The sequence below is a fragment of the Equus caballus genome, chromosome 3 (genome assembly GCF_041296265.1).
Source record: "Equus caballus isolate H_3958 breed thoroughbred chromosome 3, TB-T2T, whole genome shotgun sequence".
In the NCBI taxonomy this organism is placed as follows: Eukaryota; Metazoa; Chordata; class Mammalia; order Perissodactyla; family Equidae; genus Equus; species Equus caballus.
In genome coordinates, this window is record NC_091686.1 from 96,476,371 (window position 1) to 96,500,038 (window position 23,668).

General features: G+C 35.4%; 1 protein-coding gene across 12 annotated transcripts in view; it reads left to right on the forward strand.

The window, feature by feature from the left end:
- Window positions 1-23,668, forward strand: part of ARAP2 (ArfGAP with RhoGAP domain, ankyrin repeat and PH domain 2) — a 177,598-nt gene that overhangs the window by 121,878 nt on the left and 32,052 nt on the right. For all 12 annotated transcript variants that reach the window (XM_023638251.2, XM_070264017.1, XM_070264016.1 and 9 more), the window contains 3 exons: window positions 892-966; window positions 3,789-3,906; window positions 17,279-17,407. In XM_023638251.2, coding sequence (XP_023494019.1) covers window positions 892-966; window positions 3,789-3,906; window positions 17,279-17,407 — 322 coding nt within the window. The remainder of the gene's footprint in view (window positions 1-891; window positions 967-3,788; window positions 3,907-17,278; window positions 17,408-23,668) is intronic.

The window sequence follows — 23,668 nt, forward strand, 5'->3', positions numbered from 1 at the left end:
ACTTCAGAATGATTGCTTTCTCCATTATGATCATTTTTAGAAAATTGGGTGATGAGTATTATTTCTAAGTGATTATATAACTTCAGGGAATTTCTGAAAACTCAAAATATTTTTCATAGATTCATTTAGTTCTTTATTAATCTTCTCCACATTATACCGTCAGTCTACATGGTGATATCTTATGCTTTTTATTTTCTGGCTTGTATCTTATTCCCTTAGTATGTTTTCTGGGGCATAATAGTGACCCACATAACAACACTTAATTCTTAACTAAAGAAAATTAAAATAAAAACTTGGCATTATTACCTACCTTATCACTTCACTTTTTTTCTTGCTAAATATACTTTCTCTATTTGTAGTTTTAATATAGCTCTGACCTAATTCATCCTCAGATTTCAATTTTTGGCCATATTATTTCTTTGAAAATTCAGAAGGATCTATCTTCCCTTTTAATTATTGGTATTATGCCCACACTATAGCTCAGAGCAGAATTATATATGGCCCATTTTCACTCCTCATTTTGTTTATCCTGTTAACATACATGGTGATGGCTCTTACAACTTCTGTTGTTGAAGTCAGCTTATTTCCACTGTAGCAAGGTTTATTATTTCAGTAAGAATGTAAGGGTGTTTGAGGACACTAAACTCTTGAGTAAGAGATGAAAAAATTGCATTATTATTATTGTTGCTGATTATATCATTTGTGTAGATTCCTTGTGCTTAATCAACACATCTGGAAAATGGGTATCATCATGCTGTTAACAGGGAAATTGGCTCATTTCATTATTATAAAATATTTAGAAATAGGACTAGGACTTCCTAAGTGTCTTGTGTCATATGTGCATTCTTGCAACATACTTATATTTGCTGTCTTCATATCTGCCCTTTCTAGGTTTCCCAGGCTGGAGACTTGTTAATTGAAGTGTTTGTAGAAAGGAAGGAACCTGACTGCAGTATTATAATTCGGGTGAGTCCTTTACATCCTGCAGATGGATATAAGGAGTACTGTTGGGAATCACAGGCGTTAACGTTAATTTACATATCTTGACTTTTCCATTGTGTCTTACATTTTATTTTACATGTCCAGTTCAAACATGCCTGATGACAAGATTGACTGTCATACCAATATCCTCCAGAAATTCCAGATTTTAGTCATTTGGAAAGAGAACATCTGGTGTGCCTTATGTTATGGCACATAAGGTTATGGCATATAGGGTTTTCTACAAGTTCTGGAAAATAACCTGAGCTCAAATACCTGCTTCTCCCCTTAGCTTCTTAACATTAGGCAAGTTAATCTACTCTGAGTCTCAATCTCTCACCTGTAAAATGAGGAAAAGTTACAGTATTTACATCATAGTGCTGATAGAAGGACTCACTAAGATAATGCATGTAAAACACTTAGCAAATTGCTCAGCACATGAATGTTTAATAACTGTTACTATTGGTACTATTATTATTATTGTTAATAATAATCTCCCACCGTTGTATCCTAGACTTTAACTTCCAGTCTTCCAATTTGCTTGAATATTGGATAACTCTTTTCTTTCTTGAGAATATTAATCATTTTTTATGAATTAAAAAGATCTCTCTAATACTACCATATTCAGTACTTAGTCTGCCTTAGGGAGAGAAACACTTATTTCAGGTTCCTACTTAGACTACATTCTCTGTATGAGGAATAGACATTCTGCTATGTAACAGCTGAAATTCAACTTTAGCTCCTTATCTTTTTTAAAGTCCAAGGTTAAACAGAGTCTTAACGTTAGATATTTCTGGACCTTAGTTTTATTAAATGTTTTGCAATCATTAATTTATGCATTTTTAATGATTACATATTATGACTCCATGGCACTGGTTACCTCACTTAGAACATGAAGCTTAACTGCTGCTATCATAGGTTTTGTCCTGATGAGGCAGTGGCCTTGCCACTCCTTGGCCATGTCATAGTTCTTATGCTGATCATGTGCTATTGATCCTAGCAGACAGGAGGAAGCAGTACCAGTGCATTAACACAAGGCCACCACTAATGCCAGAAGAGGTGTTCAAAGCATGTGACTTAACTCCACCTACACAAAAACACTTTTGTGGCTGATTTTAATTTTCTTGCTAATAAAGACATAACAGAAGTTATTAGAACAGAGAAAAATTCTTACATTATTTTGAATGTATGTTCGTAAAAGACGAACAGTTTCATGTACAACAACTCCAAATTCTGTTAAAAAACAATAAAAACTAAACAAAAATAATCACTGACATTTATCTAATGCTTTAGACTTTGCAAAACTCTTGTTATATTTATCTCAGCTGCTCATTACCTCAACACAAGTAAGTAGGTGAAGCAGGTGATATCTCAAGTTTATGGAAACTTGGAATTAAAAGCATTAAGGCCAGAATGCAAACCCTGATCATCATATTCTAAACCTAGTGTTCATTAACCTGATTTGTAAACAAAGCATAATGTGCTCTGTGGAGTTCTAGATGTTCTAAAGAGGGGCCTTGGCTGTCTCCTGGGACAGGGAGTGGAGTTCTGGTCTTCCATTCCTATGTCAACCTGAGGCACTCCCTTGCTGAATTTTCACTAGTTTGGTTTCTCAGTAATTTATTATTTTAAGAAAGGGCTATACTTCCTAAAAAATTTTAAAGCCATGCAGATGAACAGCATCATTGAAATGATTCATCTACTAATGTTTCTCCTGCTTCATCCACTTTTCCCAGATGCTAAGTTCTTTTTTTTTAAGATTTTATTTCATTGGGCTTTTCTAAATAGAAGACAGTGGACTTCACTGTATCATTAATATATTCCGAAGAAAGCACTAAATTCCATGAAATCCAAAATATAGACTATACAAGTTATCTGTAATGAAAAATGTTTTCTGTTATTTATATATGTGCAATATGCTTATGATCAGTAATGGACAGGAGAAATGGAAATGAGCACATTCCTTTACTAAGGAATTTTTAAATAGGTACATACTTCTACTGAAAACGTGCAAACTAGGTTGCAGTTGCAATATTGTAATGCTTAAAACATCTTCTATTTGCTTGGCATTATAACTAAGTTCTAATTGAGGAAAGTCAGCTTGCTCTTGGCCAGCATGCATTTAAGATTGGCAAAAAACAAAAACAAGAACAAACAATCAAAAATCCCAAAAGTCCCTAAGAAGATGGTGTACTTCCACAATAGCCTGAGGCTTTGGGACTCTGGTATGGCTGATTCCCTGGCTGCCACTGCAGACTCTGCCCTTTGCCATGAAATTGTGGCTCCAGCATACTTTGGTATCCCACCATCTGTCACTTGGTGTGGCAGGGCATGCCGCAGTCCACTAAAAGCCTGGGGCTTTTCGGCATGGCAGACAGCAGTCGATTGTGTATAATTTAGGGCTCAGGCTCAATAAAGAAAGCCACTTTGAATTCTTGATTATGGAACTGACATGTGAAAAGTTTTACTTCTAGAAGACCATTGGATTTGCTGTCTAGTGAAGGTCTTTCTGTGTATGACTAGATAGTTCTTCCCTCTGTGAGTGATGTGATTCCTCACCCCATGAGAAAAAAAAAATTCTTCCTGATTATGTCTATATTGTAATATCTTTTTCCATTCACATTAAAATGTATTACATTTTATGGAGAATATCTAAACAGACTGTATTCCTCTATGTGCTTAGAGAAGCTAACCACACCAGGAAGAAACTTGGGGTATCATGAGATGGTGGACGGGGTGTATTATTGCCCTAGCATACGGCTCCTCCTGTATCTGACATATATTGTGAAGACATTTTGCCTCTGTTGCAGATATCTCCTGTGATGGAAGCAGAAGAGTTAACTAATGATATATTAGCAATAAAAAATATCATTCCTACGAAGGGTGATATCTGGGCCACATTTGAAGTCATTGAAAATGAAGAGCTAGGTAAGTGATTTTCATGCCAGGGATTTTTAAATTCCTTATAGAATGAAGAAATACTATTTTTTGACAAATCGTTACTAATGTTTTATGTTTTTCTAAAGATTAACACCTCAGTATGAATTCCCTTCTACCTCAGTCCGTGGAGGTTTCCCTCCTATGATTTTACTCATGGAAATAGATTATTTTATTGATTCTAAAAATATAGAGTGCAAAGCATTAGCTGTCTATGTTTCTGCCTCGGGAAATAAGGCTTTTGTTTATAAAAACAAGCAATTTGATTTGTAACAGTATTCTAAATGTCACCACCACCATCCATCCACCTTATTCCTGTATGCTACTTATTTACCAAAAACAAAGAATGTTGATTTAAAAGATTATTTATTATTTTAAAAAATAATTTTGTTTTAAGCCTAGCAGAAGCTTATTTTTTGGTTTTATCCTTTTCATCTATCTTTAGTGGAGTGGATCAGCTATTTTATCATCTCTTATCTCAGACCTAGAAGGATAAGAGAGCTTTTAAAACTTCTTGATTACCCCAATAGTGAAGTGCTGAATAAGCTTAACATTCTAATGACACCATTTGGTTTTAAAGACCTCCAGGAAAAACTAATAAGATGCAGAGTATCTTTGTATGTTGACCATCTGTCTAGCTGATACCTACGAAGGTCTTGGGACCCTTTCAAGTATAGCTGTCAAACTGCCAAAAGTAAAATCTTGCCACCCACAAGCTCAAGATAAAAATTAAAATTCAGTATTGAAATGCCCTATCATGTATTATTGGGAGTGTTGTTATCAATGTTAGAATGAAATGGGATTATCAAATATTTTGTCTTTCATCATCCTATCTTGGTGTTTTTAATCCTTTATTTCTTTTTATCACGCATAATTCTTTTAAATTCTAGTTTGTATTAAAACATTATTTTCCAATATTCATTGTCAGGATTCAGTGACTCTGGTGCTTTGGAGTTAGTTCACATGGTGTCTCCTCCATAGGCAGGCTCCGTCTTCCCCACTCACAGAAAGTGCTCTGGCTAATGACTCCTGTGACCCCAAACTGCCAAGTCCGATGGATTTGCTTCAGGCTTTACTTTACTTGTCCTTCCTGTGGCATTTATTGTTAATGCCTGTTTTCTTGTTCTTTGTGGGTTTTCACCATTCTCAATACTGCCTGGATTCTCTTCCTGGGTCTCTCAGCATTATATCTCTTTTGTCAATTCTTCTTCATTTATCTACCCCCTAAGCAGTGGGTTTCCGCTGTTCCAATGTCCTTTACCATCTTTTCTCATTTTACATGTCCTTTATAGATAATCTCTTCATTCTTTGTGCTTGACTATTTCGGGTGAGCTGGTGTTTCCAAAATACACCGTAACTCTTCCTCCATCTGACCCGCCTGTTTACTTCCTTTAAAACCCAGACTAAAGGTTCCATCCCACTTTGTCTATTCTTTGTTTATAGTGCCTATTGCAAGGTTTTATATTTGTCTCTCTTGATGAGAGCTCCTTGGAAGGAAGGAGGGACTCTCTTTTTCTGTCTGTAGTGTCTGGCATGATGCCTGGTACATAGTTGCCATGCAATTAAAATCTATTCATTAAGTGAAGCAAAATTTTGCATTACTATATGGTGCAGAGGTGGTAAAGTCTTTTGATTTTTGTTGTTTAATTTTAAGGAAAGGGGCTATCCCAGCTTCATCATTGTGAGTAAAAGATAACTGTCAGCATTACTGCCAGAATTATCTTTCTGAATCACAAATGGGATCATATGTTCTCCCATTTGAAACCCTTTCATTATTTCATCCTCGCCTAGCTATCCTTCAAGGTCCAGTTCAGATGTTCCTTACTCCATAATGATGTTTAGGTGAGCATAGTTCTCACTGATTGTTTTCTGATTATTTGTTTATAGATCTATAATACTGCATACTATCTGACTTGTAGAATAGCAATGTGTATATATCTGGTTGTGCCCTAGATCATATGTTTTTTAGGATATTTACCTATCTTTTAGACCTTTACATCTCTCACTACCTCTAGTATAGTGCATTGATGTAGAACATATCCTACAAATATCTTGTTAACTGAGGTGGAACGAAAAATAGATGCATCCTGAACCTGAGTGACCTGGATTGTTGGTCCTCAGATAGACCTATCCAAATGTGGAAGGCACATAACAAGTGATTCCTGCTTGTAGATTAGCCACCACTAGGAGACTTCAAGGACCTGGTTAGCTCTTAGACAGCTGACTGTGTCCTGCATGCTCTGTTTCTGTTGTCTTTTAGGAAATCCACAGCAGAATAATGAATCATGGAATTTGGAGTAGGCATCCTCTCCCTACCACTCTTACTCTCTCAAGAGTTTAGTCAAAGTATATCCCTGTGTCACAGTGTTGGAGCTCTGAGCCTTTGGGCACTGGTCCTCCTGACTGAGAGGAGCAAGCAGAATGGATGAGGATAGGAAGGAATTATATATGGTTAGAAGAGCTGGCAATATATCTGAAAACATGGTTTTTAAATTTCATCTGAGAAAATAAAGGGATGCTTACTCTGAAAATGACTGATTATCAACTTGCATGTGATAATTAGTACATCACAAATGTTATTATTGGATTGGGGTGGGTTTCTTTTATTTTTGAATCCTTCTCTCTAATTAAAAAAAAAAGTTATCTTGATGAAGATGTAAAAAGACTAGGAGACTTCAAGTTGTTTTGATTTGTGAGTGTCCAAATATATAATCAAAGAAACTCCATGTATACCAAGAAAGAATACATTTGATGGATTTGAGAATTCAAATTTGGCATGGTTTTAATGTTTAATGTTCAACTGTTCAAGTGGAAATTATCAGAAGAGAAAATTAAGATTATTTTTACTGCTTTTAGAGGAACAAAGCTAGGAAAGCAATAAAGGGGCCTGTGATTATGTTGGCTTACTGAAGCAGATGGAACCTGTGTGCTCCACCTGACCTCCCGAAATGTTAAAAGCTTTATTTCAGGTAACATGCAGGGAAGATAAAGTGAAATATAAAAAGAAGATAAAAGTGAAGGCATTGGCAGTCATAAGATTGTAGTTGATAGGAAGAATGTCAGCAGGGAATTGGTACTTTTTCTAAGTTAATATAAATCCTCCAAGTAACAAAGTAACCAAAACTAAATAAATGAATGGATAAATAAGTAAGTAAACCAGAGTGCTGGATTTTATTTTAGATGTCTGTAAATGTTAAACAATAGTTCTCTACCCTGTCATATTCAGTGCCCCCTTTGTACAATAAATATTTTGTAGTGTTCCCTTTACTCTCCTGAGATAATTATACTCATTTTTAAAAAAATATTAATATACTACCGTAATTATAAGAATAAGTAGGAGGAAAATATGTATTATAACATATAAATGCTCAGGCACTCCTATATGGTTGAAAATAAAAATAGATTCTTAAAACTACAAATGGAATTATCATGGATGTGACAGCTACAAATGCAGACTGACATAAACATGTCATACATCATTAGCAGCATTGCCATTCTTGGTGAAATGGTGTCTTTAGTCTGTTCAGGCTGCTGTAACAGAATTCCATAGGCTGGATGGCTTCCAAACACCAGAAATTATTTCTCACAGTTCTGGAGGCTGCAAGTCCAAGATCAAGGTGCCGGCAGACTTGGTATCTGGTGAGCCCACTTCCTGGTTTGTAGAGGGCTGTCTTTTCATTGTGTTCTCACATGGTGGAAGGGAGCCTTGTGAGGTCTCTTTTATAAGGGCACTAATCACCTCCCAAAGGCCCCATTTGAAATTTGCACTGGATAGAAAAAATGTCTTTCTTTGAAAGATGCCAAGCATCCTTGACCACTGCCGCCAATCATTAGGGCAAGCTGAAACCCACCTAGGGGAGGACAGCACCATCCTCCAGAGCTAATCTAAAGTCTGTTGTTGTTTTAAATGCTTCACCTTAAAACTGAGCCTATCCTCTGACAGTGGAGCCCCATACCCTCTAGGTCCTTCACATGCTGGAAAAAAGTTAACTGCCTGAGGGGCCTCATTTAAGTGGGTCATCACTGAGAGGTTCAAGTGTATGAAGCAGTTACTTTTTATGCAGCAACATAATAACAAAGTGTTTTCTTGTTTCTTCCTCATACTGGCTTTGATATGGAAGATTTGTCCATTTTTAATCAGAATTCTTTCTGGCCCTTCTCTTGATTGACACAGAAAGTGCTGTCACCCTCTGATTATGTGCACAGGACAGAGAAAGACTTGCACAGCTCTAAGTTTGGCACTAAGAATTTAATTATTGGGGAAGTCATAAATGACAGAAATTTAAGGACAATATCTGTTATTTCAAGTGGAAAGTGGATAGCGCTCTCTTTAACAAGGAAGGCTAGGTTTATTCTGTGAACAAGATTTAAACTATTGGTAACATGATTTACCTAGCTAAAGAATCACCTCCATAACCTGTTCTTCTCAAACAACTACACTGAGTTTTCAGCAATTTTTTATGGATAGTATACAAATAAGTTATTTATTTCTAGTAATACCCTAATGCCAGATGACTTATGTACCATATAATCTATCGTAACAGATGGTTGTAACTATAAATGAAAACGTGTTTATTTGTAGGAATTTATATTCCAGCAGTATTTGATGACTCAACCAATTTTTCCTGCCTCTTATCTCTTTCTTAAGGTGGATTTTAATGCCATTTTATGGTTGTAGCATTTGATCGTCTAATAAATATCTTTTCCTCCCATTTTTCAGCTCTGTTTTTATGGAGAAATTTGGATCTTCAGGATTTTCATTCAGCTGAAGTATTTCATTCTATGATACTGATGTGAAAAACATTCTTGACTGTTTGGAAATCTATATTTGCCTCTGTGTCTACAATGATATATTTCAGTATAATTAAGAACACTTTAGAGCTACCACTGTAGTATCTATTTATGATAGCTACCCTCTTTGATATAAATGTTCTGATATTTGGAAGTCTCGTTACCAATTTAATTTTGTAATAAAGAAGAGTAAGCTTTTACTTCAATCCAGTTACTGTTTTCCAGTTAAGAATATCATTCTTACCTCCAGGCCAACTGCAGTATCATCAATTTCCTAAGTGTAGGATATTGAAACTATCTTGCTGTTGTTTCCTTACCATCTTTTCACTAAGCAGAGGAAAATGAAGGGGAACAAGTGAAGGAGAAAGTGTGAAATGACATTGTTTTTCACTTTGCTTATGTTTGCTTATTTCACCCAGTTACATGTGAGAAAATCATCATGTGGGGGTTTATATACTTGGCCCAAATAAAACTAAGTGTGATAGTTAAGATGTGGGTCTGTAAAGTCAGATAGATTTGAAGTTCAAATCTCTATTCCTTACTTGAACCAGCTGTTTGACTGTAGGCAAGTGGCTGAATCGCTCTGATCCTTGGGTTCCCTTAGATAGAAAATATGAATAATAATAATATCTAATGAAGAATGTTGTGAGAATTAAAAGTGATAACTGATACAAAGTATCCAATGTATATAATGTCTGATAACATAGCTTTTCCAGAAATGGCAACTGTTAATGGGATCAGTAGTGTGCCAGAGTTTGCAAGTAGTGGAACCAAGAATTATATAATACCCAAATGTAAAGAGAGTGCTTATTCTATAATTAGTTTAACTTTTAAATACAGATAATTCTAATTATAACCTCCATTAATATAAGACAACCAATTTATGGGTTAATGAACATTTAAATTATAACTTTGGCAAATTATGGGCAATTATGATCTTTGCCAAACCTTTTAGAAAATTATTTGAGGAAAAACAGGATTGATTTAGCACAAACAATTTTGTCTGATTTTATTAAGAATTATAATTTTGTCTGCTGATCCATTTACATTTTCTAACTGATAGATCACTATAGAAATTCATAAGGTACTTCATTCTTCGAGTATTTAAACCTCTGTTATGTACTCAGCACTCTGCTTTGTGCAGGGGCTATATTTGTAAACAAGAAGTAGATTTGTCTTCAAGATGTATGGCCTCGTTGCTCTGTTTTGTTTTTGTTTTTGTAATTGCCATCATAATGAGTAGGCCTGCTCCAATATGCACAGAATGCAAACTGCATTTCATTGCACTGAATAGGAAGCAAAAATCTGGTATTTACACTGGAAGCAGAAAACTTGTTTTCTTCTTCTGTGGCCCTGGGACTATTGATAAGTTCTGAAATGCTGTGATCATAGCAGGGGAGACCAGTATTAAGGAGGATGTGATATATTTGGTCTTTCTTATTTGTGCTTTTATTACCAATTAAAATATCATGGATCATGTATGAGTTTGATGCTATTAACGTACTCTTTCTTGTTCGTCATTAGCCTTACTAGTTTAACCAAAAATGAAAAGCCTGAGTGCTATGTGCTTTACATTTAGGAGGATATGAAAGAGTTGCATTGACTTAAATATGGCTACAATACTAAGAAAGCTACATCAACATCATCATGTTAGAGCTTATGTTCTTGCTATCTCAATTATGCTGTTTTCAGTGTACTGTGAAAAGGTTTGAATTTCTTTTTTCCCAGCATGTGGTTTTGTTGTAACATTTCATTAACTGATTGGCGTATTTTGATCAGCAAAAAACTTTCCTATAAAACTTGAATTGTTATTGTAAAACCTGTTTTTTAAAATTTTTTTAATTGATATAGTTAACATACAATATTATATTAGTTTCAGGGAACAGCATAGTGATTCAACATATATATTACAAAATGATCACCATGGCAAGTATAGTAATCATCTGTCACCATACAAAGCTAGTATAACATTATTAACTACATTCTTTATGCTGTACATTACATCCTCATGACTGACTGAGTTTGTAGCTGGAAGTTTGTACCTCTTAATATCCTTCACCTGTTTCACTCATCTCCATACTTCCCTCCTATCTGGGGACTACTACCAGTTTGTTCCTTGTATGTATGAGTTTGTTTCTGTTTTGTTTTGTTTATATGTTTGGTTTTTAGATTCTGCAAATAAGTAAAATCATATGGTATTTGTCTTTGTCTGTCTGACTTATTTCACTTAGCATAATACCCTCTCAGTCTATCCATGTTGTTGCACATGGCAAGATTTCATTCTTTTTTATGCCTTAGTAATAGTTCATTGTGTGTATGTGTATATATATATGTATGACATTTTCTTCATCCATTCATCTGTAGAGAAACACTTTGGTTGCTTCCATATCTTGGCTATTTTAAATAATGTTGCAATGAATATAAGGGTACATATATCTTTTCAAATTATTGTTTTTGTTTTCTTTGGATGAATACCAAAAGTGAAATTACTGGATCATATGGTAGTCTTAGTTTTAATTTTTTTGAGGAACCTCCATACTGTTTTTCATAGTGGCTACACCAGTTTATATTCTCACCAGCAGTGTACAAGGATTCCCTTTTCTCTACATCATTTCCCACACTTGTTATTTGTTGTCTTTTTGATAATAGCCATTCTGACAGATGTGAGATATCTCATTGTGGTTTGATTTGCATGTGCCTCATGATTAGTGGTGGTGAGCATCTTTTCACGTCTGTTGGACATTTGTATGTCTTCTTTGGAAAAATGACTATTCTGGTCTACTGTTCATTTTTTAATACAAATTTTTTTTTTAAAGATTTTATTTTTTTCCTTTTTCTCCCCAAAGCCCCCCGGTACATAGTTGTATATTCTTTGTTGTGGGTCCTTTTAGTTGTGGCATGTGGGACGCTGCCTCAGCGTGGTTTGATGAGCAGTGCCACGTCCACGCCCAGGATTCGAACCAACGAAACACTGGGCTGCCTGCAGCAGAGCACGTGAACTTGGCCACGGGGCCAGCCCCCAAATGTTGGTTTTTTGATATTGAAGTTGTATGCGTTCTGTACATATTTTCAATATTAGCCCCTTATCAGATACATCATTTGGAAATATCTTTTCTCATTCAGTAGTTTGCCTTTTCATTTTGTTGATGGTTTCCTTGCCGTGTAGAAGCTTTTTAGTTCGATGTAGTCCCATTTGTTTATTTTTACTTTTGTTGCCTTTGCCTAGGGAGACAGATCCAAAAAATACTGCTTAGATTGCTGTCAGAGAGCTGACTGCCTTTGCTTTCTTCTAGGAGTTTTATGGTTTCAGGTCTTACATTTAAGTCTTCAATCCACTTTGAGTTTATTTTTGTTTGTGGTGTAACAAAGTGTTCTAGTTTCATTCTTTTGCATGTAGCTGTCTAGTTTTTCCAACAGCATTTGTTGAAGAGACTGTCTTTTTCCCATTGTATATTCTTGCCTCCTTTGTTGTAGATTGATTGACTGTAGAAGCATGGGTTGATTTCTGGGCTCTCTATTCTGTTCCATTGATCTGTAGGTCTGTTTTTGTGCTAATAATACCATACAGTTTTGATTACAGTAGCTTATATTATAGTTTGAAATCAGGGAGCATGATACCTTCAACTTTGTTCTTCCTCAAGATTGCTTTGGCTACTTGGGGTCTTTTGTGGTTCCGTACAGATTTTAAGATTGTTTGTTCTCTTTCTTTGAAAAATTCCATTGATGTTTTGATAGGAATTGCATTGAATCTATAGATGGCTTTGGATATGGACATTTTAACAATATTAATTCTTTCAATCCAGGAGCATGGTATATCTTTCCAATTATTTGTGTCATCTTCTGTCTTTCATCAATGTCTATAATTTTCAATGTACAGGTCTTTTACCTCCTTGGTTAAATTTATTCATAGGTATTTTATTCTTTTTGATGCTATTGTAAATGGGATTGTTTTCTTCATTTCTCTTACTGATAACTTGTTATTAGTGTATAGAAATATAACATTTCTATATTTTGTATCCTGCAACTTGGCTGAATTCATTTATTAGCTCTAGTGTTTTTTTGATGGAGTCTTTAGGTTTTGCATATATAGTATATCATCTGCAAATAGTGACAGTTTTACTTCTTCCTTTTGAATTTGGATCCCTTTTATGTCTTTTTTTTTTTTTGGTCTGATTGCTCTGGCTAGGACTTCCAATACTGTATTGAATAAAAGCGGTGAGAGTGGGCATCCTTGTATTGTTCCTGATGTTAGAGGAAATGCTTTCAGCTTTTCACTGTTGAGTATGATATTAGCTGTGGGTTTGTCATATGTAGACTTTATTATGTTAAGATGTGTTTCCTTTATACTCACTTTGTTGAGTTTTTATGATAAATGGATGTTGAATTTTCTTAAATGCTTTTTTTGCATCTATTGAGATGATTATATGATTTTTATCCTTCATTTTGTTAATGTGGTGTATTACATTGATTGATTTGCAGATATTGAACCATCTTGGCATTCCTGGTATAAATCCCACTTGATTATGGTATATGATCTTTTTAAGGTATTGTTGAATTTGATTTGCTAACATTTTGTTGAGGATTTATGCATCTGTATTCAGGGATTTTGATCTGTAATTTTCTTTTTTTGTAGTGTCTTTGTCGTGTTTAAATATTTGGTAGAATTCACCTGTCACCATCTGGTCCTGGACTTTTTCTTTTGGGGATGTTTTTTGATTTCATTACTAGTAGTCAGTCTGTTCAGATTTTCTGTTTCTTCCTAATTCAGTCTTGGAAGATTATATGCTTCTGGGAATTTATCCATTTATTCTAGGTTGTCAGATTTGCGGATGTATGTATGTTTGTAGTAATCTCTTATGATTCTTTGTATTTCTGTGATGTCAGTTGTAGCATTTCCTCTTTCATTTCTGATTTTATTTATTTGGGCCCTCTTGTTTTCTTGATAAGTCTGGCTAAGGGTATATCAATTTTGTTTATCTTTTCAAAGAACCAGCTCTTAGTTTCTTTGATCTTTTCTATTGTTTAGTTACTCTCTATTTCATTTAATTCCATGCTGATCTTTATTATTTCCTTCCTTCTACTAACTTAGGGCTTTATTTGTTCTTCTTTTTCTAGTTTCTATGTATAAGGTTAGATTGTTTGAGATTTTTCTTGTTTCCTGAGGTAGGTCTGTATTGCTCTAAACTTCCCTCATAGAACTGCATTTGCTGTATCCTCTAGAGTTTGGAATGTTGTGTTTTCATTTTCGTTTGTCTCAAGGTATTTTCATTTCCTCTTTGATTTTTTCATTGACCCTTTGGTGGTTTAGTAGTGTCTTGTTTAGCCTCCACTTGTTTGTGTTTTTTCCAGTTTTCTTCTTGTAATTGATTTCTAGGTTCATACCACTGTGATTAGAAAAGATGCTTGATGATTTCAGTCTTCTTACGTTTATTGTGACTTGTTTTGTGGCTTAACATGTGACCTATCCTGGAGAATGTTCCATGTGTACTTGAAGAGAATGAATATTTTGCTGGTTTTGGATGGAATGTTCTGTATATATGTTAAGTCCATCTGGTCAGATGTGTTGTGTGTCCTTGTTGACTTTCTGTCTGGATGATCTATCTGTTAATGTAAGTGGAGTTGTTAAAGTCCCCTACTGTTATTGTATTACTGTCAGTTTCTCTTTTTATGTCTGTTAATATTTGCTTCTATATTCGGTGCATAGATATGTACAAGTGTATAGCCTCTTGTTGGATTGATCTCTTCATCATTATTTAATGCCCTTCTGTGTCTCTTGTTACAGTCTTTGTTTTAAAGTCTATTTTGCCTGACGTAAGTATTGCTACCCCAGCTTTCTTTTTGTTTCCACTTGTATGGAATATCTTTTCCCATCCCTTCACTTTCAGTCTGTGTGTGTCTTTAGATCTGAAGTGAATTTCTTATAGGCAGCATATATATGGATGTCTGTTTCTGTTACCAGGTTAGTGAAGTTTTCAGCCCTTATTTCTTCAAGAAAGTTTTCTGTCCCTTTCTCTTTTTGTTCTCCTTCTGGGAACCCTATAATGTGAATGTTAGTACACTTGATGTTGTCCCAGAGGTCCCTTAAGCTTTCTTCATTTTTTAAAATTCCTTTTTCTTTTTGATGTTCTGATTGGGTGATTTATAGTACCCCTGTCTTCCAGATGGTGATCCATTCTTCTGCATCATCTAATGTGCTGTTGATTTCCTTTAGTGTATTTTTTATTTCACTTCTTGTATTCTTCAGTTCTGCTTGGTTCTTTTTTTATATTTTCTATTTCTTTGTTGAAGTTCTCACTGTGTTCATCCATTCTTCTCCTGAGTTCAGTGAGCATCTTCGTGACCATTACAGTAATATGTTGCTTGATGACAGGGATACATTCTGAGAAATGCAATGTTAGTCATTTTCATCATCATCCAAGCATCGCCAGAATGTGCTTGCCCAAACCTAGATGATATAGCCTACTACACACCTAGGTCATATGGTACTAATCCTATGGGACCATTATCATATGCACCATATGTATTCAGTCTGTCATTGACTGAATACACAGTCAATGTAATTGAATACAGAATTGAAATGTCATTATGTGGTGCATGACTATACTTTGAAGTCTTTGTCTGGTAGGTGTCTTATCTCTGTTTCATTTAGTTCTTTTTCTAAGGTTTTTATCTTGATCTTTCATTTGGAACATATTCCTTTATCTCTTCATTTATCCTAATTCTCTGTGTTTGTTTCTTTGTATTAGCTAGATCAGCTATGTCTCCTGATCTTGACGGGGTGGCTTTATGTAGAAAATGTCCTGTAGGGCCTAGTAGTGCAATCCCCTCTGGTCACCAGAACCAGGTGCTCCAAGTGTATCCCCTGTGTAGGCTGTGTGTGCCCTTCTGTTGTGTCTGAGCCACAAATGCTATGGGTGCTCTTGTGTGCAAGGCTGCACACCCCCTCCCCCCCCCCCCCCAGGGCAAGAGACACTTTGGAGGGGTTCTAGTGCCAACTGGGGCTGCCCGCTGGGTGAGGTGTGGCAGGAACCATATTGGAGGAGCTGGGGTATGTCCACAGGGGAACATCGGTGCAGGGTGGGAGGTGCTAACAAGATAGATGGAGAGTATCAGAAATAGCACCTGCCAGGGCTGGGGTAGCTAGTTAGAAGGAGAGTAAAAAAAAAAATGGTACCCACCAGTACTTCCATCCGTGGAGGAAGTTCCAACAGGTTCTTGCTCCTCTGACACATGCCCTACTATTAGTCAGTGAATCGCCTTCATGTATAACCTAGGCACTTTTCAAACTCCTGCCTCTGTGCTGGGACTCAGAGTGAGTGAGTTTGTGTGCGTGTCCTGTAAGAGGGAAGTCTTGGCTTCCTATAGCCGTTCAGCTGCCCTGGACATAAGCCCCACTGGGTTTCAAAGCCAGATGTTATGGGGGCTTGTCTTCCTGGTGCAGATTCCCTGGACTGGGGAGCCTGATGTGGGGCTCAGGCTGCTCACTTGTCCAGGAGGACCTTCACAGTTGGGATGTCCCTCCCACTTGTGGATTGCCATGTGGGGGTTGTGGGTCCTGACTAGATTACATCTCTGCTCATCTCTATGTGGCTTTTTCTTTATTTCCTTAGTTGTGGAAAATCTGCTTTGCTAGTCTTCAGGTTCTCAGGGACAGGTGTTCTATATGTAGTTGTAGTTTTGGTTTGTCTGTGGGAGGAGGTGAGGTAAGGATCTTCCTATTCTGCCATCTTGATCTTACTCCTCAACTGTGTTTTTTTTAACTCTGCTAAGAACATGTGATACATTTAAAAATATGATTGCCTGAAACAAAATCTATATGGATGAGTATTTATCAAGGAAAAGTCTTTAATGTATCATTAACTTCTTGCTTATTGGCCTATTATATCAACAGTTAACGTGTAATTTTGCTACATATTTCTGATTGATATTTCTGCTAGTGGTTAAACATAGATTACTCAGTACTGTTGTATGATTATTTCCATATGTTCTCTGTTGAAGTTATACTTTATAATTTTGTATTAATTGACTATGAGTATACAGCCATAAGTTGTTTACTAGTATTGGTCAGAAATTACAATATGCTAATCTTGTTGGGATAAACAAAAGATTAATTTATGTTATGACTTAGTGCCTGACCAGATTAATTTTGCTAGTTCTTTTGCAATCATTTAATTACATGTGCAAACAGGCGGCTTTTCATAAGCAAACCAGAATGTTATCTAAATTAAAAAGAAGATAGAGTAAGACACTGATTTGTTATACAAAAAGGTAGCTTTATCTCTGAGATTTAATCTAAAGGATAGCACCTCTGAATTTTTTTTGAATAGTTGGGTAGCAAACAAATGCCCCTGCACAGATTCATTTATACAGTGCCTTTTATTATATGCTTAATGATGACCTAGGTCTTAGGGTCTCTTGTATGTACTCCTAGTACTATTCTTGTGTAACATAAGATATGGTTATGTTTATGGTTGAATATAGATCTTTTTAAAAGGACTTTTTAAATTTATAGTTACGAAAAATTATATCTTAATTTCTTTTTTTCAGTTTGATTTGGTTTTATTTTTTGCAGAGCGCCCTCTTCACTACACAGAAAATGTGTTGGAGCAGGTGCTTCGGTGGAGTTCATTAGCTGAACCTGGCTCTGCTTATCTTGTGGTGAAGAGATTCTTAACCGTTGACACAATTAAACACTATAATGGTAGGTGCAATTATTTCACATTCCAACTACGATCGAAAATTCAAGTGGTTCAAGGGTAGTTATTGTGGCACAGGTGTTATTTGAAAATGTAAAAACTGAGTAGCTAAATACAGAATCCACTGACGTAGTATTGTAGAATAGAAAGAATATATAGACCAAGTGCTAAAGGCAGAGTTTCTTGGTAGGTAGCAGTACAGTAATAGTTGGATAAATTGATGGTACCAAGTTAAAGTTGTTGGAAGGAGTACTTTATGTTTTTAAGGGTTTTTTGCCATGGTTATGTGTTCTCCTAATTTTTAGATAGATGGTGAGTCTTCTTCCTAAATTGTATTTACATTTGAAAGTTCTCTGGGCACATGAGAAGTACAAGTTTTTCAAGCTCTGAGATTGAGTGCTTGTTATAATTCTCATTTATTTGCTAGTGATACTGGAAAAGAAATAAGTACAAAATAAAACACTTGCATTAATGAGACTCCCTGTCCAACTGGGAGAAGACATGTACACGTGTAAGGCTACATAAGAAGTTAGCAAGCACAAGGGAACCATAAAAGACAGTCTCTGAACCTGTATGATATATCAGAAAACTTTTATTTTGAAACCTTGATCCTTCTGTTGTGTTGTCATTAGTTGATAGATTAGAAGATGATTTCCTGCCAGAACTGTATCTAAACCAACCCCAAAAGTAAAGGATTTAAGTTTTATAAGATGAAATTTACAACTTTTATAGTTAATATTAATAACCGTTATTCTTTATTAATGAGGTATCATTAACCAAGCTCTATACACACCAAGCTCATTTAAACTTTTCTTAACTTCTTTTTGAGTTTTATCATCATTTATATTTTACAAATAAGGAAAAAGAAGCTCAGAGAAATGAAGTAACTTGCCCTAGATTGCACAGTTACTAAATATTGCATTTGAGAAAAGACTGGTTTTATTTCTAATTATTAAAAAAAAAAAAATAGAAGGTTGGTACAGCTCTTAAATGCTGTAAACCTACTTAGTATGATTGCAGGCTCTCTAGCTAATAGCTATGGGTCAGTAAGTTCTTAAGTGTAAGGCTTAATCTGGTAAATTTGTGATTCCATGATAATGTTGAAGTCTGTTCTGGCTGCTGTAACAGAGGACAAACTGGGTGGCTTATAAACAACAGAAATTGATTTCTCACAGTCTGGAGACTGTAATTCCAAGATCAGGGTCCCAGCATGGTTGGGTTCTGGTGAGAGCCCTCCTACAGCCTGCAGACTTTGGACTTCCTGTAACCTTGTGTGACAGATAGCAATGAGAGGAGCAAGCTCTCTTGTGACTCTTATAAGGGCACTAATCCCATTCATGAAGGCTCCACTCTCATGACCTCATCTAATCCTAATTTCCCAAAGGCCCGCCTTCTAATACCATCACATTGGGAGGCAGAGTTTCAACATAGGAATTTTAGGGGACATTCACATTCAGTGCACAACAGCACCCTTCATATATTATACTTACATGAAGGTATTTTTACAAAATGCAATTACTGTAACAACTTCTAGGTCATTTTGGTCTTACTAGTATCTAAATAAACAGAATAGGTATTATTCTTCTTGCTGTGGAAATTTAGCTTTTTAGAGACCTCTGTCTTATTTTAAATTTCTTCATTACTCCTACATTTGATTTTGACCACATCCTCCCTATATGTCTTAAGGATTGCAATAGAAATTCTCTCTAGTCAAATGAATGCAACATGCATCCATGTCATAGAGCAGTGATTCTCAGGTAGGAGACATTTGGCAATGTCTGGAGACGTTCCTGACGGTCACTACTTGGGGGGTGGGTGGTGGTGCTTCTGGTATTTAGTGTTTCAAGACCAGAGATGCTGCTGAACATCCTACAATGCACAGGACAGCTCTTTACAACAAAGAATTTTCTGGCCCAAGACCTTGAGAATCTCTAATTTAGATAATCCATGAAATCTCTTCTAACTCTTAAATTCTGTTATTCTTTCATTTTAACATTAAGATAAAAAGTATTGAACTTAGAAACTAAGTCCTGAAACATTATGAAATATATGTAATAGGTTCTTGTAGTTTCTTTGCTTTTAGAAAATAAAGTCATTTTTTCAGGTAAATTTTTATCTTTCTGTTGAGAATTTTCCCTTTCATTATTCTAATATTCCTTTGAAATGTCTCTAATTCTCCATGTTGTGAAATACTTGAAACACACACCTGGACACAATACCTTAGCTCTTGTTTGAATGCTAGTGGATTGGCTATGGGAATAAAAGTAGACAAGAGCAAGATCTTCATAGGCTGTGATATAAAGGAAGGTTTTGTGCAGGTGGGAGTGAGGGATAACCCAAAGCAAGGATACCATGAAGTGCTGTTGATCTTTGGGGCAAAAAAATCAGCAGTGTATGGATTGAGCTGCTTGAGAGCGATCACATCTGAGTAAGATCTTCGTTGTTTAAGAGCAAGAAAAAAATGGTAGAATGACAAACTGTACATTGTTTCCATCCACAAAAGTAGGATAGGGTAGGAAGATTGGGCATTATAATGATTCCTCACATATTCCTGTGTGTCCTCTTTATGGGGTTATGAGCATGTCCTTCTGTTGTGAAAGCATCCAGCCTCTGTAGGATATAGACAAGCATCTTGCATAAAAACTGGAGAACCCAAGCAGTGGACAGCAGGTTTAAATGATAGTTACAGGGATTTGGATGGAACATTTAGCAAGGTAAAATGTCAGCAAACTTTTGTGTTCCTTTCATATCTCCTTCATTCCTCTAATTGAGTGGGAGCTATAAAACATTTCCCTGTCCTGTAGTATCCCTACCCCAGTTCGCCAAACCAATCTGCGACTTGTTGCGATGATATCTACAGTACTTTGTACCAGGAAATTATCTCTTTGTATGAAAAAAAGGAATGAGCTTTCAGAGTAACACCATCAGCAAGTACATTTATTGAACCATTTCATGGTAATGGTTATGTATTTCTGGCAGACAAAAGGAGTACCTATGAAGTAAATATTTTTAAAACTTTTAGTTTTCTAGCTAATGAAAGTTTTATAAATGTTTTTAATTAGAGCTTGATTTAAATTCAGATTATCAAAGCAAAATAATGCCTTTCATTTTGGTCAGTTCTGCATCTGTGTGAATTTAGGGTTGTTGTTTATAGAAGCTCTGGCCTGTATATTTTTTAAATCAATTTCTTAAGTCATGATTTTTTCCTGTAGTTGTTTCCTGCAGCAACCTGGGGCTTATAAATACTTCTTCTGGGGCATACTTTGTGATAGATTTTAGGTTGGTGAGATAGTCAGTCTGCTTCATCTCTGTCTTGGCAAATGTCTCTTAAATCCATCACAGTGACCACCTACTCCAGAATTACTGCTCCATTCATTACATCCAGTACTCCTTAAAATTGGGATCTAAAAGGAAAATGATGAAGGTAAATCAAATGTGATTTCTCTGTCAATTTGTTAGCAGAAAAACAGGAATCATCTCAGAAACACATTGCTCTTCACACCTGAAAGAGAACAATGTTGAGGATTTATTTTCCTTCTTAGTATCTTCTTATTCTAACCTAGGGGCCAAGTGGAAATTAGCAGAGTTTGAAACAAAGGTAGTTGGTTGCAACCACATTTTCTCTCAATAACAAATAGCTAATGTGTTAACATTTTGTTAAAATGTAAAGTGTGACTACCACATCCTGTGCACCTTGTCCCCGCATACTTGATACCTAGTTGCCACAAACTTTGCTGTCTCCTTATCCCCGTCTTTGTTCCTTTCTCTATCTTGATATCTACACACACAGATATATATGTATCTTTACATACCTATATGTGACTTGCATTTCATTAATTGTATGATAGTTTTTCTGATTTTAAGTATCAAATTATAAGCATATACTTTTGTTTGATATTATGTTTTCACCACCACCTTGCTAAATCAAGAATTTTATCAAATAAGTTTAGGGGTTTAGAGTAGTTTAGGGGTTTTAATTTCCTCAATTTTCTCACTTTATCTGAACAGTTTAAAACGTGCACATCATAAGAAGGAATAGATTGTAGGATCATCCAACACTTAATTTCTGCTCTTTCATTTAAGGCAATGAGGTACCATACTTTACTTTTACGGAAGTATATGAGAGAAAGTGAATTTTTTGTTTCCTCTACTTAAAAATCAATTCTGTGCTTTTCAAAAGCAGCATATTATTTCTTAGAAACATTTTGTGCCATTGCTATTATTGTAATGAGGAGTTAACTAACTTGAAAAGAAAGATAATAGTCCTCAAATTTCTTTCCTACCCCATGGATTATGACTGAGATATTGAGATAGGGAGAATAAAAATCCACTTAAATTGCCGTTTAGACTTTGTCGTAGCTAATCTTATTAGACCATCTTTTATTATCATCTCTTATATTGAGTTGAGTTTCAACATCTCTATCACAAGTAAAGCCATAAATTTAGAGCTTCTGTAAGGTTCCAGAATAAATAATTTTATTTTGCTAAAGTCTTTTATGTTGCTAAAGCACTAACGCTCTTTAAAATTGCCTCAATAGAATGTGATACATGGGAATCAAATTTTAATGATCTCAATGGGGAAGAAATACTTTTAAGATAGAAGATGTAACTCAAATGCAGATCTCTGTGGGATTCTAAATTTAGGTGGCTGTATATGACAGATGCTTTGGAATTAAATTTGCATTAGAATAGAATAGTTCAAAATGCAACTGCTTCCAGCAAATTCAGACCTGGAAAGCTGAGCTGTCTACCATCAACTGAGTTAAGAAAATGCCAGCAAAAATATTATGAGTCCATAAATCATAGTATAGCTGTAATAATTTACATTCCACTCCCCATCAAATCTTTTTAAATCCAAAAATGTGTGAAAGTTGAAGGTAATGCCTAGTTCACTTCAAGTGGACAAATTTTCTTGGAAATTGATAATAGTCTTTGATATTCACTATCGATTATGAATGTCCTGACTTCTTCTAATAATATAATTCTGTAGTGAAAAAACCAATTGGTAAATTTCTCTTAGCTTTGTTCATGCAGGAATTTACTGTGGAAAATTTAAAGAATTGATAACATTGTTTTTACCCACAAGGAGCAGAAAATTTAAATGTTTGAAACCCATTTAAATATAAGACTACAAACACAGCCTGCAATAAATGACTACTATTGTCTGGCATGTTTTTGGAGAGCTTTCAAGCACAGAAAAGTGGTTCAACTAGATAATCATTGACATCTCTTCCAACACTGAATCTCTCTCATTCAAGGAAATATCATTCTTTGTTTAAGTTTTCTTGTACGTGTTGTCCTCCTGGAACAAGATTTGGTCTTTCTTATTTTTTTTATTACTAAAAGTACATGTTGAGTAAACTTCTAAAAATATAAATTAATAAAACATTTTGTAACTGAACAACTACTGGCAGAATCTCACAGGTCTGCAAACTCACTTGTATCTACATAGTTCGAGAATGCCTTCCAAAGCAAATGACCATTAGATTATTACCAAGAAAGCTGTATGTGGTCCTCGGTTTCTTGGTTTGGATGCTTCCCAAGACATTAATATAGGGAGAATAGAAGAGGTTGCTGGTTGGAGTGACACAGTGGTGAGACCACTGAGTTGTTTTGGATGTGTTAGGTTTTAGTTGTTTGTCAGTTGTCTAAGGGTATATGTGTAGAAGGGAATTAAGTTCCTATAGCTATGGAGCACATTGTATGAGATGCTATTTTAGCCTTTGGAGAATACAAGATCACACAGTTTTAGTGTTAAAGTAAGAACATTAGAGAACTGAGCATAGAATACCAGCATTTAGGGGATGGTAGTGAGAGAGACTGGTGTGTGAAGGAACAGTCAGAAAGGCTGCAAGAAAACAAGGACAGAGCAATGCCATGAAAATCAACAAAGGAGTTAAGTTTTAGGAAGAAGAGTATTTAACGGTGTAAAATGGTGCACGAAGTCAAGAAAGACACCTGGGCATTTATTGTTTTTGTGGGGATGATGGTGGTGGCAATCGTGATAATCATTATCATTACTTATAAGAGAAGTATCTGAGGATAGAAGACAGAATTCTGTTAGACATTGAGACCTGAAGTGTAATTCTAGTACAGTTACATTCTAACCTTGTCACATAACCTTTGTTAACCACAATTTTCTCATTTATAAAATTAGATCATATTACCTGTACTCCCTACTTTAGAAAGTTGCATGAGAATCACGTGAGATAAAATATGTGAACATTTTGAAAACTCTAAAGTGTTATCTGAGTACTTAAGAGTAT